The following is an 18585-nucleotide window of genomic DNA, read 5'->3' as shown; positions in this document are numbered from 1 at the left end:
ATATAATATCCCCGTATTAGCCTGCACTAGCACACACTGGGTACAGCACAAGAATATATTTTGCGTTAAACAGAGGCTACAGTTAAGGATTTGCGCCCAGTAAATCCTCTCCGGCCAGGGTACGAACCCATGACATAGCGCTCGCGGAACGCCAGGCGAGTGTCTTACCACTACACCACGGAGACTTAAACTTCTCCGACTTCTGACTGACTTCTTCTCAAAGTCATGTTTTTTATTAATGGATTTAAGTATCCCCTTTGTAAGCCAAGGATTGTTTAGCCTTTTTAGTTGTGACTTGTTTCGTTAGCATAGAACAGTGGGTGTTATAAAGGCTGAGAGTTTTTTGAAGAAAAGATTGCACTGCTAGGTTGATGTTCCCTATGGTACCTAATTCGGACTCCCAGTTGACATTAGCAGCAGCAGCTATAAAATTGCCTATGGCAGTTTCATTGTGCAGCCTAAAGCTTATCTCCCTTGTCTCAAGAGGTGGTGTGTTGATGTTAGTTAGGAGAAATGTGGGGTAATGGTCTGTAGTGCTATCGATGATTAGCCCTGAAGTAAGCGGAGAGGTTATGTTGGTCCAGATGTGATCAAGAGCTGTGGCAGTACTATCAGTGATTCTAGTAGGTTTAGTGATTAAGGGTATGAGGAAGCAGGAATTCATACAGTTGAGGAAGCTGGCAGCAGTAGGGCTTTCAGGCTCGCAGAGGTCAAATCTATACCTAGATGGTATATAAATTATGACAGTAGCTCTCCACATATGTCAGTTGCTTAGTTTAGAAAGTGTACTCGGTCTCGAGCCCAGTGTTCATGTGACGATGTGCATTGAATTTTGTAACTAGCTCATCAAGACTGTAACTTGCTTAGCTAAATGAATTGTGTGGTTCAATCCCTGAGCCTATTATGTGCCTGTTGCCCTTTCCACTACCGCCCCAAGTTGGGTATGGGGTGCATAATAAATGAACTACACTACAAAACTAACTGCTGCATACAATTCATAGGCTTACTAAATTAATGTAAGATAATATTCCAAACAATTAGAGATGCAAAAGGTTTGTAAATTTATGACTAAAAATCTCGCAAGCGATTGAAATTTTAAATAGCCCGCAATACTCACTATCGTCTCCATCTAGGTATAAAATATTCCGCGTTAAAACCTGTTTTATAAATATTACTCTTAATTATATATTATTATGGAATAAATTGTTTCTATTAAAATTAGTTTTGTAGTTTTTGAGTGTAATATTAAGTATATATGAGAGTGTGTGGAGGAGGAGGAGGAGGTTGTGAGGTACAGTATAGTGAGGTGCGCGCGCCATACTCTCCTGCTCTCCCTCACCACACATGCCCGCACCCTCACCACCCTCCCTCTACTTGACTCATTTGTGGCCCCAGGAGAGCGTTTAGCAAGAGTTAGTGGGTAGTAGAGCGAGGTGTTGTAGTAGAGGCAGCCACAGGTAGAGGAGAGCGGCCACACTGCCCCAAGATGCCTCGACGAGGAGCGCCGGCCCCGAGACGACCTCCACCGTGAGCCATTATTATTATTATTATTATTATTACTACTACTACTACTACTACTACTACTACTACTACTACTACTACTTCAGTGTGTCGGGGGACAGGCAGCCAGGGGGTGTTTATTATCACGCTGGCACAGGTCAATATTCTGATCACCTGATAGGATTAGTATATTTTTGTTAAGGTTTGTTATTTCTAAGGTTAGTGTTGAATTGAGCCATAGTTGTGGTAGGGTTGTGTAGCCCTCTGCCACAGCTGTGGTAGGGTTGTGTAGCCCTCTGCCACAGTTGTGGTAGGGTTGTGTAGCCCTCTGCCACAGTTGTGGTAGGGTTGTGTAGCTCTCTGCCACAGCTGTGGTAGGGTTGTGTAGCCCTCTGCCACAGTTGTGGTAGGGTTGTGTAGCCCTCTGCCACAGCTGTGGTAGGGTTGTGTAGCCCTCTGCCACAGTTGTGGTAGGGTTGTGTAGCCCTCTGCCACAGTTGTGGTAGGGTTGTGTAGCTCTCTGCCACAGCTGTGGTAGGGTTGTGTAGTCCTCTGCCACAGTTGTGGTAGGGTTGTGTAGCCCTCTGCCACAGTTGTGGTAGGGTTGTGTAGCTCTCTGCCACAGCTGTGGTAGGGTTGTGTAGCCCTCTGCCACAGTTGTGGTAGGGTTGTGTAGCCCTCTGCCACAGTTGTGGTAGGGTTGTGTAGCCCTCTGCCACAGTTGTGATAGGGTTGTGTAGCCCTCTGCCACAGCTGTGGTAGGGTTGTGTAGCTCTCTGCCACAGCTGTGGTAGGGTTGTGTAGCTCTGCCACAGCTGTGGTAGGGTTGTGTAGCTCTCTGCCACAGCTGTGGTAGGGTTGTGTAGCCCTCTGCCACAGTTGTGATAGGGTTGTGTAGCCCTCTGCCACAGCTGTGGTAGGGTTGTGTAGCTCTCTGCCACAGCTGTGGTAGGGTTGTGTAGCCCTCTGCCACAGTTGTGATAGGGTTGTGTAGTCCTCTGCCACAGCTGTGGTAGGGTTGTGTAGCTCTCTGCCACAGCTGTGGTAGGGTTGTGTAGCTCTGCCACAGCTGTGGTAGGGTTGTGTAGTCCTCTGCCACAGCTGTGGTAGGGTTGTGTAGCTCTCTCTAGCTGAAACCAGGTCTAAAGTCCTGGCACACTCAGCCAATGATAAGTCATGCCTTGTCCTTGTCCAATGACAACAATAAAACTCCAAGAAGGCAAAGTTTCTCATGAAACTGGATTAAACTGACTATGGATCAACCCTCAAGGGAAGGTGTGACGGGCCGCTCTTGTAATTCGACGAGGCAGTAAACCCGCCCTCGCAACCATCCAGAGGGAAAACAGTACCAACAATGTGGCACCAATATCCGTAGGTGGACAGGAGGTACGTAGGGAAATTGAGGGAAGGAGAGAGGAGGAAGGAAAGGCCTACTTGTTCAGCTGACCATTACACAGTAGGCTGTTTGAAGTTAAAGTGGCAAAGTTACAACTCGTGATACAATGTAAAGGAAAAACTGTTCTTGTTCACTGTCTACTGTGTTACTACCGTGTGGTGAGGCCAGACAGGTCACACAACTCCTCACACGAACAATCCCATCTTAACAAGAATTAATTTAAATCGCAGGAGTTTTTCTGAATGGCTGATTTCTGTTTAGGAAAGGAGTAGGTTTGTAAAGCAGGATCTATTTTTAATCAACCCATGTTGTGTTGATTGTACAAGATTGTTCACCAAGATAGTGAATGATTCCCTTAGGATTCTCTCCATGACCTTGCAGATGTGACATCAAGCTGACCAGATGGTAGTTTTCTGCTGAGTTCTCTCTGCTTTTTGAAAATGGGGGTGACATTTCACATTTCCAATCTAGGGGGGACTATCTCTTGTTCCAGAAATTTTCTGAAAAGCAGTTGGTGATAGGCATAGTCCATCTGCCAGTTCCTTTATGACTTTGGATTGAACTCTTTTCACACCTGGGGCTTTGGAGTCTTTTAGCTCATCGGTGATCTTCCTAATTATGTTGCAGATTCTAAAATTCATTGAAATTGACAGGGTGAACAAAGACAAAGTATTTAGCATGGGCAGAACACAAACAAGGGGACACAGGTGGAAACTTGGCACTCAAATGAGCCATTAGAATTTGTTCTTCAGTATCAGGGCAGTTAACAGATGGAATGCACTGGATAACCCCAAGCTTCTGGCTGCTAACAAGTGGCAAACAGACATCTCTTTCAGTATATATAGTTGTCTTGTATTGACCCATACAGGGCAGATCCTATTTATATTGGTAAGTGCAATTGACGATCATGAAACTGATCATTTATATGATCAGTGTTTGATCATGAACAATTTTACAGTCTGGTGTTGACAATGGCCTTGATCGGCCAAAACGTTCATCTTTCTTTTCCATTTCTCTGTGGATTTTCTGCATATTGATATAAATAGGAGCTACCTCATATGGGCCAATAGACCTTCTGTAATGCCTTTATTATGTTCAGTTGATGATTGATTGATCTGATATACTTCATTACAACAAAATACTTGAGAAAACCATATGACATTGGTACTGTATACATATCATGTAATTATGATGGAATATTATACAGTGGTGATTACCACATTTTCATAGTAACAATTCTTACAAAAACTGCATTCATATACAGTACAGTAGTAAGGTAACCATGAAATGATAGCAGGATTTTTGTCATGTGTCAAAGTAAACTCCATTACATCCACACAGAACTATTACATCAGTATTAGAATCATGTGTGTAAAACCCAGACAATAATAGGTTAGCACAACATGTGAAGATAGCCACATTACCCCATAAATCAACATATGATAACCGCTCTTTAAGGGTCAAGTGCCTACTGCCTCTCCTTCCTGATAAGTCCCTTCTTGTTCTCTGTTGTTAGGTAGCTTCAGGGAGCCACAAGAGGCTTCCAGAAATCCAGTATTAAATTAAATTAATCAATTTTTGGAGGAGCCCTGGTGGCTCCTTGCCACCCTCCTGCCCTCCAGGTGCATCAGTTTGTCAGTTCTCCTGGCCCCGGGCTGGGCTCGAGGAGTAGAACAACTCCATTAACCCCCATCCAGGTGCAATCCAGGTACAACAGACTTGGGGAGGCAAGTCAGCCAATTGCAGAACTTGAATTAATAGTGGAACAAATTTGGGATGCATTAGATATTTACAGAGTTTGGCAGTTTTTGAGGCTTCATTTTGTGAATCCTCCAATTGCCTGTAAAGCTGCATTGACTTTCTGGAGGCTGTTTCTGGTGAGGTGTCAGATTGTCACCTGGTCCCTGCACTTCTTTTGAGGTGGCCATGTTCTGGCTCTGGTCCCTGGTAGGCCAAATAGAAGTATCCATAATTGATGTGACCTTTTAATATAAAGCAATCTCGGGAAAATAGCTTCAGGAGCCACAAGGGGCTCCTCCAGGAATTAATGTTTCATTACATTCAACACTGGGTTTTTATGTCCTGATAAATAGTCAACCCAACCATCTTTTTCCTGTAAAATCTCCATGGCCTTGTCATAGAAACAAGCAGATTTGTTGCACAGTATCTTCCTGTTCGAAAGCCATACTGTCTGTGTGTTATTTCTCTCCAGGGGATCTACCCATTTGGTTTTAACTATTTTCCTAGTGTTCTACAACGCTTGTCAGTATCAGTACAGATACTGTTCTGTAATTTAAAGAATTTTCTGATGCCATCTTTATTGACTGGAACTATGTTTCATTTTCCAGTTATCTGCTAATATTTCTGTACATAAAGATGTCTAAAATATAAGTTGAAGTGGAATGCTCAGGTCAGGTGTGCATTTTTTTTTATAATCCAAGGTGATACCCCTCCTGGGCTAAGTGCTTTTTTTCTTCCTAACTTCTTAGTGATTTTTCTACTTTGTCATGAGACCTCTATTTTTACTTCGTTATTATCAGAAATTAGCATTGTCACCTCATTTAGTGTTTCAGGTACAGTATTTCCTTTTCATGCTCTGTGAATCTGTTCACCATTTTCACCCTCAGGATTTTATCCTTTACAGTACTGTACCTTCATTGTGCTTTAAATGAATTTATAAAATAGGCCTGGTTTGGTTTTACAATTGTCTGCTATCCCTTTCTCAATTTCTTTCTGCTTCTGTTCCCACTGCTGTCTAGTTGTTTTTTGCTTGTATGTACGTATCATTATCTCAATCACAGGAGTGGTTACTGAATCTTTGCTTTTTTAAGGCTGTAGATACTAATGCTCGTGGACTAGTTCCTTGTATTTGACTTTACTCTGGGTGGTAGTGGCACTTGCTTGAGCAGTAATGATGGTATCTAGGCATCAGCCTGGGTGGATACACAGGTGTAGTCCCATGCAAGTTGCCTGTCATTCATTCAGGGGTGCAGTGTGACCCCAAATGGGATAGCAAAAGTAAAGGACATTAGAGTATGGTGCTCTTGCTCTAGATAGTGGTGAGGCTCTTCCTTAAGTGCCAGGCCTTAGATTTTCAGCAGTATAGATCATACAACTGTGTGTATTACAGAATGTATAAATTACTATAAGATTTGACTTTTGAACTGATGATATTTTGCAGGCGTGCGGCTCCACCGCCGCCGCCACCACATCGGGCAGCACCCCCACCACCTCCACCTGCTGCTGCTCCACCTCCAGCTGCAGGGGCTGCTCCGAAACAACCCGGACTCTTTGCACAGATGGCTGCCACTGCTGGCGGTGTTGCTGTTGGATCAGCTGTGGTACATCTTTTTCCTTTATTATATTATACCTTTACTTAATAAGCAAGCATCATTCAAAACAGAGCTGATGCTATAAAATGATTTTATATCTTGATAATACAAGCAAAAGTTTGAACAAGAAATTTTAAAATTGCCACGTAATCTTGTAAAACTTAGGATAAATCTTGAAAATTTAAGTTTTAAAATTTTGCCATATGTAAGATCATTTTGTTCATGTGTGGCAAAAAAAATAGTTGCAGCAGTTGTTCTCTTCTGACTAATGGGGAAAGTGTGTGCCTTGACAAGTGTGACAAGCAGGAAAGCTCACCATTTACAAGTAGTGCATAAAAAAAAACTTGGAGATGTGGAATTTGCAATTTAAACCATAAAATTCTCTAGAACAATGAGACGTAATATAGTGTTTGCGAGTAATTACCTAAGTATAATTTCTAATGATGGGATGATTAATTGGAATTGGTATAAAGAATTGTAAGGTTCTAAAAAAATTTGTCATTTAGAATTGGCATTGGAATCTAGAGAAAGTTATCGTGATTTCCAATTCTTAACACGATTTTTTAACATCTTACAACAAAATTTATTTTTAGTTTCAGGTAATAGAAATATAGTTTAATTTAACTACTATTGCAACGTTATTTTATTTGATAAAAGGATTAAAAATTGTCATTGTTAAAACGTATGTAGATATATCTATATACGTATACTGTATAGATATACGTATATCACCTGTAGATTTGTGATGGGTATGCTCAATTATAGCAAAGCTACTTCCTGCCTACTCAAAAAGTGATCTTTTATCTACTTATCACATGGGCATGAGAAACTGAATGTTTTCAGTTTCTCATGCCCATGTGATAAGTAGATAAAAGATCACTTTTTGAGTAGGCAGGAAGTAGCTTTGCTATAATTGAGCTAATGCTGCCATATTAACTTTATTAGAAATAAGAATGTAAATTTGATATTATTGTATACTACACAATTAAAGCCTGTATAATGGAATGTTTTCACTTTTCAGGTTTCTTCCAAAAGATTAAGCTGGATTTACCAATTGTTTTCTTTCCTTAAATCAATTTATTGTATTAATACATGTGCCATGCTCATAATGTAAATCATTAATTTTACCAAACTAAAATAAGAATTTTCTGAAAAATAAGTATCCAATTATATTTTTGAAAAGAATCTGAATCGATAATTGTCTTGGAATTTAGACTTTTTAGTGGAATCGGCATCGATAATGGAATACAGTCGTTAGAAATTTTAGTATCGTACAATACAGGCCATCCCCCATTATATGAACATTCTCGCCTGTTCCCCCTGTTCCCTCCATGTATAAAATCATCGTATAAGCTTGGCAAAATGCCCTTTTGTATTAGTATTTTAGTGTGCTGCCCTTACGCGGCAGCACACTAAAAGTCATCGTGGCAGCCATGTGGAGTTGTGTACAGAAAGATCTGCAAACCTCACTAGTTACCTTGCGTTGATTTCGATGCCAGTCTCGGGTCTCTGATGTTGATGGTTATCTCTTGACTTATTGCAACTCTACTTTTCAATCTGGTATTCTGCACATCTTGCCATGCCTTTTGGTCTCATGTGGTATTATTTCTGTGTGCAGGTTTGGGACCAGCCTCTACTGTTTTCCACGCTTAAATTATTAGGTCTATCTCCCGCCTGCATTCAAGAGAATACAGATTTAGGCATTTTAGTGGGTCCCAATAGTTTAGAAGTTTTTGAGTGGATTCTAGCAGTAAAGGATCTCTGCACGCTCTCCAGATCGGCAATTTCTCCAGCTTTGAAAAGGGCTGTCATTGTGCAGCAGTATTCCACTCTAGAGAGCACTAGCATCTTGAAAAGTATCATTGGTATAGCATTGCAGGTTTGAAAGGTTCTTGTTATCCTACCTGTCATTTTTCTTGCAGTTGTGATGGCTACTTTATTGCAATATGCTGTGGTTAAATCATGCACAAATTTTGACAGCTTGTTTTCTGATCGTCAAAACTGGATATATCATTTGGTTAGGAAGTGTTAGCTTAGATTACACTATTAGGCTCGGTTGGGTTATATTCTAGTTGACAAGGCAATTTCACGTGTAAATGTTTATTGTAACTTGTTCATGAACAGTGTAATAATGCTAACTGAGAACTGCCATCTGGCAACGATATCCAAACCAAAACTAATCAGTATGATTGGTCACATTCGGCTAGTGCAGAGTGCATGTGCCATAGGCACAAACGGAGAGCACTGAACATCAGAAATCCACGGCTGTTTAAATATTCTGCAAGCAAGCATTAGAAATATTGCCAGAATAAAGGTGACCTTCAAAAAGCAATTAGGTAGGTTCCTGGAAGTGCTAGACCATCCAGATTGCAGTGGATATGTAGGCCTGCAGACCGCTCCAAGTAACAACTTGTTGGACCAAGTTATCACAAGTTGAGCCTGGCCCCAGGATGAGCTCAGGGAGCAGAACTGGAACCCTCTCCAGGTATGCTCCAAGTAAGCACTCCATTAATGTTAAGTACCGGAGGCACACCATTAACGCCAAGAAAGTACTGGAGGCGCTCCATTAATGCCAAGAAGGTACCAGAGGCTCCATTAATGTCAAGAAAGTACCGGAGGCATCCATTGGTGCCAAGAATGTACCGGAGGTGCTCCATTAATGCCAAGAAAGTACCAGAGGCACACTCTTAATGGCAAGAAAGCAATATGATAGTTCTACCAGAGGTCTTGAAGTTAGTTTACTTGTATTAAATTTGGGTTCTATTGGACTGTGTACAGTGTCCAGTATAGTACAAGTTTAAAGACATGTTTGTTATATACGGGCAAGATTCAGAGGTACGAGAAAAGTAGCTATGAGTTAACAAGTGGTTATGTTCAGTGGGAAGGTCTGATATTATGCCATAACAAATATTTTTGTTATAATTTAAGTTCTTAAGATTAATAACACTTGGTAATTCTGATTCAATTCTAGGGTCATGTGGTTGGTCATGCATTGACAAGCGGGGGAAGCAGTTCAGATCAACCTGCTGCAGCTGCTGCTGCCCCAGCACAACCCCAGGGCTACCCACAGTACCAGGGTTACTCACAACAATACCCAATGCAGGTAAGCCAAGTTGCTCCCACCCCAGCACAACTACAGACCTACCTGCAGTACCAGGGTTACCCACAACAGTACCAAATGCAGGTAAGCCAATTTGCTCCCACCCCAGAACAATCCCAGGCCTACTCACAGTACCAGGGCTACCAACAACACTACGCCATGGAGGGAAGCCAGGTTTCACCTACTATGGCACAAACCCAGACCTACCTGCAGTACCAGGGCTGCCCACAATGGTACACAGTGCAGGGAAGTCAGGTTGCTCCTGCCTCATCACAGCCCCAGGCCTACATGCATTATCAAGGCATCCCACAACAGAACTCCATGCAGGGAAGCCAGGTTGCTCTCATCCAAGCACAACCCCAGTCCTACTTGCAGTACCAGGGCGACCCACAACGGTACCCGATGTAGGCAAATCAGTTTGCATCTACCTCAGCACAACCCCAGGGGAGCCCTCATCAGTACCCTATGCAGGCAAGTCAGGTTGCTCCCACTCCAGCATGACCCTAGGGCTACCCACAGTACCAGGGCCACCCAAACCAGTACCCCATGCAGGCAAGTCAGGTTCCTCCCACTCTAATACAACCTTAGGGCAACCCATTGCTAAATAGTCTAAAGGACTTGGCTCGTTTTGTCAATTATTTAAAGCCACCCCACACTACCGGGCCCACCTACAATATTATATAGTTCCCAGGGTCCACCCACATCACTTCTCCATTTAGATAAATGGTAGAGGAAAACTTCATATAAAACAACCATATGGCTGCGAGTCTCAAGACCAGCAAATTAGCATATAGTATAAGGCAAACGAAAATTTATTTGCCGTAAAAGACTAGTAGGTCAGGAACAAGATCAACTAGAGGGTTTGTGGGAATGGGCAAATACTTAGTAAATTGGTTTACAGCTACAGTATTTAAGGTACAAATCAAATCATATAATGAAGTTCAGTTCCTGTAAGTAATTTGCAAATTGCAAGTGAAAAGTTTGCATATAAAATATGCATTTCTTCTGGAAGAGATTTTAGCCATGTAATTTAATACATCATTAAGTGATTCAAAGTAGAACCCAAGTATGATCTAATTTACCATATTTACCTTTACCATTGTGAGGATGTACAAGGTGAAAATGTCTTGACTGCGTCATGTAACGTACCGTATTACTCATCTCGCTGAGCAGAGCTTTAACCCTTCAAATGTGTGTCAAACAGGGATGATCACACCATATTGTACCTGACTTTAATGTGCAACTCAATGAGGGATGATTTAAGATACATCATCAGATTTAAGTCTCGCCTCGGTGCTCACATTTGCTTCCTTGGACATCCAGTAAACAGATGCCATCTTAGAAAGGAAAAAAACCCTGAGTACCCCTCCTGTGTGTGAGGGCCTCATTATTGAGAGAGCAACCAAGGGTAGTGCATGCTGCTGCAGCTCACAGCTTCGCTGTGTAGTCTGTACCCACAGCATCACTTAATAATGATAAATAAAAATTCAATTATTTTGTGATAGTTTCATAAAGATTTCAACTTATAAAAACTATGTTCAAGGTTTGGTATTGGCAAACACAATGCTTGTCATGTTGATCTTGGCGGGAAGCAGACATCATCATCATGCAGCCGCAGTTTTGTGCATCTACCTGTCATGAAGCGGGACCTCGGGTTTCTTTAGCAAATAAACTTGTGGAAAATTATTCGTATTCATGATTTATTGACGAATCTGATGATAGATTTTAGTCATTTTATTGTCCAAATAATACAATACAGTATCGTGCATATGTTAGTGCCACAAATATATATCTGTGCATACCAATGTTCTACATGTTCTCTGACACAAATAACATGGACAGCCCACTGCATCATTGCACTTGAAAAAATGGTAAAATCATAAATATATAAAAAATATAATCAAAGGATGCAGTTACAATTTCATAGAAAACATTCTGCACTAGGCTGAACTCTGATAACTGTTTACAGGATTATTTCACCCACCAGAACTGCCTAGTCATTTGTATTGGTGCTTGAAAATGTAGATAGTTGTACTGTATAATGCGAGACTGTATATAGTTAAATAATGGCAAAAACCTGTGTGTTTTGTTGTTCCAAGCATATAATATAGAGCACATATTAGTGACACGAATATATTTGAGCATTCCAATGTTCCTCAGATTTTATTACTGTTCAGTATATGCATTTCTCAAATGAAATGCTTGAATAAAATTACTGATAAAAAAAATTAAATATCTAAAAATATCATCGCAGCAACTCGCAGCCTCAGATGGGCTGGGGCTACTGCTATTGGGCAAATGCTGCATGAACACGCATGCATCGCCAGACTTTCGGTTTTTACTGGAAGTCTTGAGATTCGTGGTTTCATGGCACTCCTTTTGCTACTTCCTCTCCCATCACCATTGTTCTTCAGTTTGAGTATGTAGTGTTCTCCTTTCTCGGCATTTTCTTGATCGGCATCTCGTGCTCAATACTGTTGTCTTGTATCGTGTGGCACTTGCCAAGCTGCTGCAGTGTGCATTTGAGGTTGATATATCCAAGGCTTCATTTCACAAGCGCGCTCTCACATTTTCTCACTCCAACTTGCTCATGCACCACCTGAACCTGTGTGGTCTTTGGATCATGTTCCTGCATTGCTTTCTTCCTCTTGGTTTACAGTGTTCACTTTGGTCTGTGATCGTTTGGGGAGCTTCATGTACTCCTATGGAGTGGGATTTTTGTTCTTTTGCCTCTAGTGTGCATTTTGTTCATTTGCAGCTAGCTCCTTTTCTGGTGAAATATGAGAGGGTTGGTTTCCAGAGGGTTCCTTTGGTCATTGATTCTTGGTTGGTTTGGCTGGGGGTGCATCATATGCTGTGTCTGCTGGCAGCTCTCCACTGTTGCCTTCGTACCACCAGTTCTACCTTGGTGGCACTATGTGGGTTGATCTTATTACCTTGACCCTGCGTTCTAAGGCTCGTCTTTCTTGGGTCATCTGCAGTGTTATGAAGTCTAGCCAGTCTTTGGTCTACCCCTCATGGCCATGATGTTAGGAAATGGACCACTCTTTTTGCGTTGTTGTCCTGGGCATGACATATTTGGGCCTGCGATTTGGGCACGGATTTTGGAGGTTTAATAGTTCTGGTGGTCTGGTACCTGGTTAGTGTTCCCTGTGGATTGCAGTGGATGGAGTGCACCTTTAGTGAGCACCCAGCATGACATCATTTCCCTTTGGACCCACTCTGATAGCCTGGAAAAGGGGATCCTTTTTGCAGGATATGTTAGTAAAAGCAAGTTTCCCTGCCCACCCACGGTAAAGAGAGGAAGATCAAGAATAGGAACCCAATTTATTCTAACCTAACCTGATGCAGACCCGAGGATCTTCTTTGTATTGACTTAAATGCATGTGGTTACAGGAGCATCTAACATCTATGAGTGGTTCTGCAAGAGACACTCATTTGGTGGTGGTGTATAAAACTGGGATTGCACCCCTGCCTGTTGACTTGGTTAATCCAGTAGGATTTCCTTCACCAGGTTGTCAGATGACACTGAAGATGGGGGGGGGGGGGGACGGCTGACAGCCGAGTGGCCAGTGTTTCGGATTCGTAGTCCTTAGGTTCCAGGTTAGATCCCCCGGTGGAGGCGAAAACAAATGAGCAGTTTCTCTCACCCTGATGCTCTTGTTCACCTAGCAGTAGATAGGTACCTGCAAGTTACAACTGGTATGGGCAGCTTCCTGAGCGGGTGTAACAAAAAGGAGGCCTGGTCGAGGACTGGGCCGCGGGGACGCCAAGCCCCAAAATCATCTCAAGATAATCTCAAAATATAACCTGAAGAAGAGGACAGGAATCCTGGTACAGCAATTTGTGTTTCTGTGCAAATGTTGTGACCCTCCAAGTCTGACAGGAAGGGAGGCTTGTTTCCACTGCGAGTCAGAGAGCAAAGATAAAGGTTTTTTCTAACAATGATTTCAGCAAGCTGTCATACTCATTTAGCTTAAGGCTACTGAAAGATGAACATCTGAGAAAGTAGGTTAGCCTGGGATGGCACAAGCATCTGATGATGAGGTAAAGTGCATCATAAGAATCATTGTCTTCGATTCTCTTTTCCATCCTCTTCCGGTCAGAGATCTTACAAAAGTCCTCATTGATGGCCTTCGCTCCAAGAAGAGCTCCTAGGAGTGGTGAGCTCTCCTCACCTCTCTTGCCTATTTATTGCCTTTGCCTCCTTCCTCTCATCTCAATCGACTTGATAATGGTCCAGGACGGACCGAAACGTCGTCGTCTCTTCACTTTCTAGTGTGTGGTTTGGTCAACAGCAGCTAGGAGTGTGCTGTGCTCATGTTTGGTTACACGGATATTGAGCAAAACACCCTTTATTCGATCTATAATATACTGGTTGGTAGGTTATTTCACACTTGGAAAAGTTCAAGGTGAGGCCTAGATTTGCTCCGTGCTCCTGAACTATTTTGTCCTCCAGGAGGGAGTCTCGGGAACCATCTTTAGTATCATCGTCCAAGAATCAAATGTTGAGCTCATTGGACAGATGAGAGCTCATTAGTGACTTCTTTAATGACTAGGCAGAAAATAAAAGGAGCAGGGGGTCACCATCGCTCTGTTGTTGGACACCATCTCGTAAGTCAATTTCACGTTCCCCAAATAGTAAGTAAGTAAGTAATTATCAAAAGAAGGCACCAAACCGGGACCCCAAATAGTAGCTTTAGGTCCTTGCTGTAACAAGTGTATAAATGGGTAAAGGGAAGGGAAATAACAATGAACAGCAAGGAGTACCGCATCCTTTCTTACCAGGTTGAAAGCATTTTTGAAATCGTTTGATCAGGGCCTTTTCATCTGTAATATTGGCATTGAAAGCTCTAGCTACGTGAGCTGCTGCCTCACACCCTTGGGGAATGCCAAACCTGAGGCTAAGTGTTCTTGCAGCAGCCTTGGCAAAGAGGCACCATTGCTAAGCGAATTGCCTACAGCTATTGGTCTGATTTCTGAGGGATGCACCAAAAAAGAAAGACTGTATAGTTGCTGGTATGTTGCCAGTCAGACACACGTTTGTGAATCTAGTTAGTTCTACCAGAAGACTCTGTGCAATGTCTTCCAGTGCAGGTTTAAGTATTTGATGTGGTTGGGTCTTAGTCCTGTGAACCTGCCTGCTGGTCCTGGTGAGAAGTATAAAGCTGTTTTATGGACCACTTGTGTAATTATTCAAGTGTAGTTACAGGATTAGTTTGCAACATTTTGAAACTACTGATGGTTTTGGCCTTCAATACTTTCTCTCACTTGTTCCCACCTTTTACTACTCTGCAAAAGAAAACATTCTAATATTTTTTTGGCACCTTTGTTTCCTTAGCCTGAAGCTATGGCCTCTTGTTCTTGAGGTTGCTAGTGCTGGTTCGGGAATTCCGGTCAATTTCGTTGACTCCTGTTATTATTTTGAAAGCGGTGATCATATCGCCTTATATTTAATGCCTCGGGCTTCTCTATGTAACACTTCTCTCTTTTATGAGACCAAAATTGGAATGTGCAGTAGTTGAATGATGCCTATCTCAAGAAGTACATCAATAAATTTGAAAAGGTTCAAAGGCATGCTACAAAATGGCTTCTGGAACTGAAAAACAAAAGCTATGAGAGGCTAGAGGCATTAAATATGCCAAAGTTATAAAATAAAAGAAAAAGAAGACATGATCACCACATACAAAATATTAACAGGAGTCAACCAAATTGACAAGGAGAATTCCTGAAACCAGCAACTTCAATAACAAGAGGACATAGATTCAAGCTAATGAAACAAAGGTGCCAAAATAATAAGAAAGTTTTCTTTTGTGAACAGAGGGTAGATGGTTGGAACAAGTTGAGTGAGAAGGTGGCAGAGGCCAAATCCGTCGATAGTTTCAAAGCGTTATATGACAGAGTACAGGGAAGACAGAACACTACGAGCATAGCTCTTGTCCTGTAAGTACACTTAAGTAGTTACTTAGGTAATTACACATAAATACATACATCAGAGTTAGGGGCAACTATTCTTTATTTAGTATTTCACACCACTAAGCTCCTCTCACTGGTGACCACCAAACACATTAGACAATTGCATCTACAGTACAGTATTGTATACTATAAGAAAGATTGTGTGTGCACCTGGGACAGAAAGAGACAAACAGGCAGAATAAGGGACAGACAGAGACAGTAGATGGATAGAGGTATAGATTGATGGATTGATCTATAGATATACTGTACATCTGTAGAGGTACAGATGGATAAGTGGATAGATATGGATGGATGGATACAGAGATGGATAAATAGATAGGATGATGGATGCACAAGTGGACACGTGTATGGATGTTGAGATGGATAGATTTAAAAGAAAATAGTGACAATTTTCCCATGTTTAGTTAATGGAATACTGGTATTTCATTAATTGTGAATGTTGTTACTTGTGGTATATTGATAAGAGGTAAAGTAGTTTTTGTTGTCACTATGGTAGGAGAATAATGTGGTGGAAGCATGTGGCAAGAAGGAAGTGTATAGTCATAAATGTTTAGCATTTATATTGACTGTCATTTTCAACAGGGTGGCCCCTCGGAACCACAAGGACCATGTGCTTGGGAGATAAAACAGTTCCTGCAGTGTGCTCAAACACAGTCCGATGTATCCGTGTGCGAGGGTTTTAATGAGGCGTTACGCCAGTGTAAAGCCCAACACAGCCGTAAGTATTCACTGATTTATTAATTAACAAAATATATTTGTTTGTGTATATATACATGAACCGAATTGTTGTTGTTTTTCCGTTTTTTTGTGTGGTTTGGTCATGTTGAAAAGACCACACACTAGAAGGTGAAGGGACAACGACGTTTGGGTCCGTCCTGGACCATTCTCAAGTCGATTGTCAAGTCCAAGACGGACCGAAACGTCGTCGTCCCTTCACCTTCTAGTGTGTGGTCTGGTCAACATACTTAGCCACGTTATTGTGACTCATTGTCTGCATGCCTATTCTAAGTTTACCAATTCTCTCTTCAGATCAGGTTAAAAATGGTTATATTTGGCCACTTAAAGTTTGGTGGTGTTTAGGTGGAATGAAAAAATGACCTGCGATACGGATTGAAAGAAGTTTCTAAATATCATAATCATATGTGTTTATAATATCTTGGCTGTGGAAGAATCACCTGCCACTGGCCAGCTGCAGGTGGGATCAATGGACAGAGGGCCAGTAGCTGTGGGTGGGATCGGTGGGCAGAGGGTCAGCAGCCACGGGTGGGAGGGGGGGGGGGGGATCGCTTAGCAGAGGCTGTGTGAGGAAGCATTTTTTTTATGGAGGTAATTAAATAGATAACAATTTAGTCATACATTATATGGAGTATGTTAATGTAGTTATGTTAACTTTAGATTAGTTAATATATTCTTATGACCTTTTCTCTCATTTCCAGAAATGACTGCGTAGAGACAAATTGTGCAACATCACTGGAATGTACAGCCAGTTACCATGAGAATGAATATTATGAAAATTGTACAGTTGTAGAATATCAATTGTGTAATGACTAAACATGTACATTGTGTTAGTGTAAGGTATAGTTAAGATAGTGAAGCAAGCATGATGTCTTCGCAAGTGTAATGTTTGTCGTACATTATCTGGCACACAACTCGGGTTCTGTTAAGAATAAAATATTTTATATAGCCTAATGGCCTTTTTATATTAATTTTTGAAATGCTGCTACATACAAGGATAAGAACAGAAGGAATAATCCTATATACTACACCTATTTTCAACAACTTGTAAAGGTAATTGATGACATCTACATACAAATTTTAGATTTGTTTGTAAATCGTTCTGGACCTTTTATTGTATGGGGATGGCTGCCAAACATTAGAGTTTTAACACTGACTGTGATTCATTTGTCTTTCAAAATTATTAATTAGATCCTTCGAATTGAACATTGGTATAAATTTTATATTGTTCTACACAATTATAATCGATCTGCACTGAGCTTTCATCAAGTTCATACTTGTAGGACACTTCCCAGTTACAATTTGCAATTCTTCTTTGTATCAGGAAAGCTGTTTCATGTAGAGAACAATATTCACGCTCCCCTGGGATGAGATAGGAAAGATCAAGGCTACCCTTATGAATTCTCACGAGCAGTTAATGAGAAAGCATTTATATTTGTCATTGTTATGTGACGTTGAGTGTTGGTTATGCCAGTGTTAATAATAATGCTTAAGGTAATATGATGCTTTAGTTGTTTTTTTTTTTTTTTTTTTTTTTTTTTATATGGAGCATACCTGGAGTGGGTATTGGGAGTTCTACTCCCAGAGCCCGATTTAAGGCCAGGCTCGACTTGTGATAACTTGTTCCAACAGGCTGTTGCTTGGAGCGGTCCCCAGATAATATAGGAATTTTTGTGTTCTTAAGACATGTACCCTATATGAGCATTGGTGTCTACTGCAGTTACTGTCTCAAAAAAGTTAAGTGCAGCAGGAGAGTAGATTCCTTCACACAGTAGGTACTGGCTCCCATGTTGGTTGCCTCGTGTAACCCATAAAGCTGGCTCGAGTCAATTTTCTTGCCGGATACACTGTCAATGTGTGTTTCCTTAAGAACTTTGCCAAAATGTTCATATTTTTTTAATTGTGCATAAACAGTTCAAATTGTAATTATTAATTTATCAGTTTTGTGTAATTAGTTTGGTGCCACAAAAACATTTGTTAAATGACCTGCTTTGTTGGTCAGTGGACATTAAATGTACTAAATTATAATAAAATTATTAAAAACTATAAATAATAATACTGGGCAATACCCATGATAATATTTACGTAAAATAAATGCTGGTACTCGTTTTCCAAGATTAATATTTGACAAGGATGGCTTGGTTAATCACACTTCTTGGTTGTGGCCCTTCATGGGTGCTGCCTTGTGCTGAAGGAGGGGCTCACATGCAACACCCTTGAGCTGTTTTGTCTCCCCCCCCCCAATCCCTCTCCTGCCTATTAATTGGCATATGTATGAAGGTATGACTTGGGTCCCAAGTTAGGGTCATCAACACAATTGTCAGAAAAGATCCTATGAGAGTGCCTTTGAAGGCAAGTGGTGTAGGTTTTTTTGATCATATGTAGGGCCAATCCTAAAATGCCCACTTGACCCTATGGATAACTTGGCAGGGCTAACCAAATGAGCAAATTTGTTAAAGTGGGTTCCACTGAACCACCCATTTTACCCCCATTCCCCCACCAAAGATGCTCGTTTCCCCTCAGGTGCTGCAGCCGCTGGGTAGACA

At 41.4% G+C, this 18585-nt stretch overlaps 1 protein-coding gene and 1 long non-coding RNA gene across 3 annotated transcripts; both read left to right on the top strand.

Annotated features, from left to right (window-relative positions):
- The first annotated feature begins 1284 nt into the window (after positions 1 to 1284).
- On the top strand, positions 1285 to 16993 carry Chchd2 (Coiled-coil-helix-coiled-coil-helix domain containing 2). 2 transcript variants are annotated; one of them, XR_011226000.1, is made up of 5 exons: positions 1285 to 1527; positions 6078 to 6237; positions 9200 to 9799; positions 15887 to 16022; positions 16741 to 16993. XR_011226000.1 is itself a non-coding variant. In XM_045770055.2 (5 exons), the coding sequence occupies exons 1-5, from the start codon at positions 1487 to 1489 to the stop codon at positions 16752 to 16754; spliced, it is 483 nt and encodes a 160-aa protein (XP_045626011.1). In that variant the 5' UTR covers positions 1293 to 1486; the 3' UTR covers positions 16755 to 16993. The 2 variants fall into 2 exon arrangements, 1 of the variants encoding a protein (XP_045626011.1); XM_045770055.2 differs by having other exon boundaries at positions 1293 to 1527; positions 9200 to 9331.
- Positions 9807 to 15758, top strand: LOC138359698 (uncharacterized). The gene is made up of 2 exons (XR_011226001.1): positions 9807 to 13973; positions 14026 to 15758. It is a non-coding gene; the product is annotated as an uncharacterized lncRNA (long non-coding RNA).
- Positions 16994 to 18585: the final 1592 nt, after the last annotated feature.

Source organism: Procambarus clarkii, chromosome 92, assembly GCF_040958095.1.
Source record: "Procambarus clarkii isolate CNS0578487 chromosome 92, FALCON_Pclarkii_2.0, whole genome shotgun sequence".
Lineage (NCBI taxonomy): Eukaryota > Metazoa > Arthropoda > Malacostraca > Decapoda > Cambaridae > Procambarus > Procambarus clarkii.
This window is presented reverse-complemented; position numbering and strand designations above follow the sequence as displayed.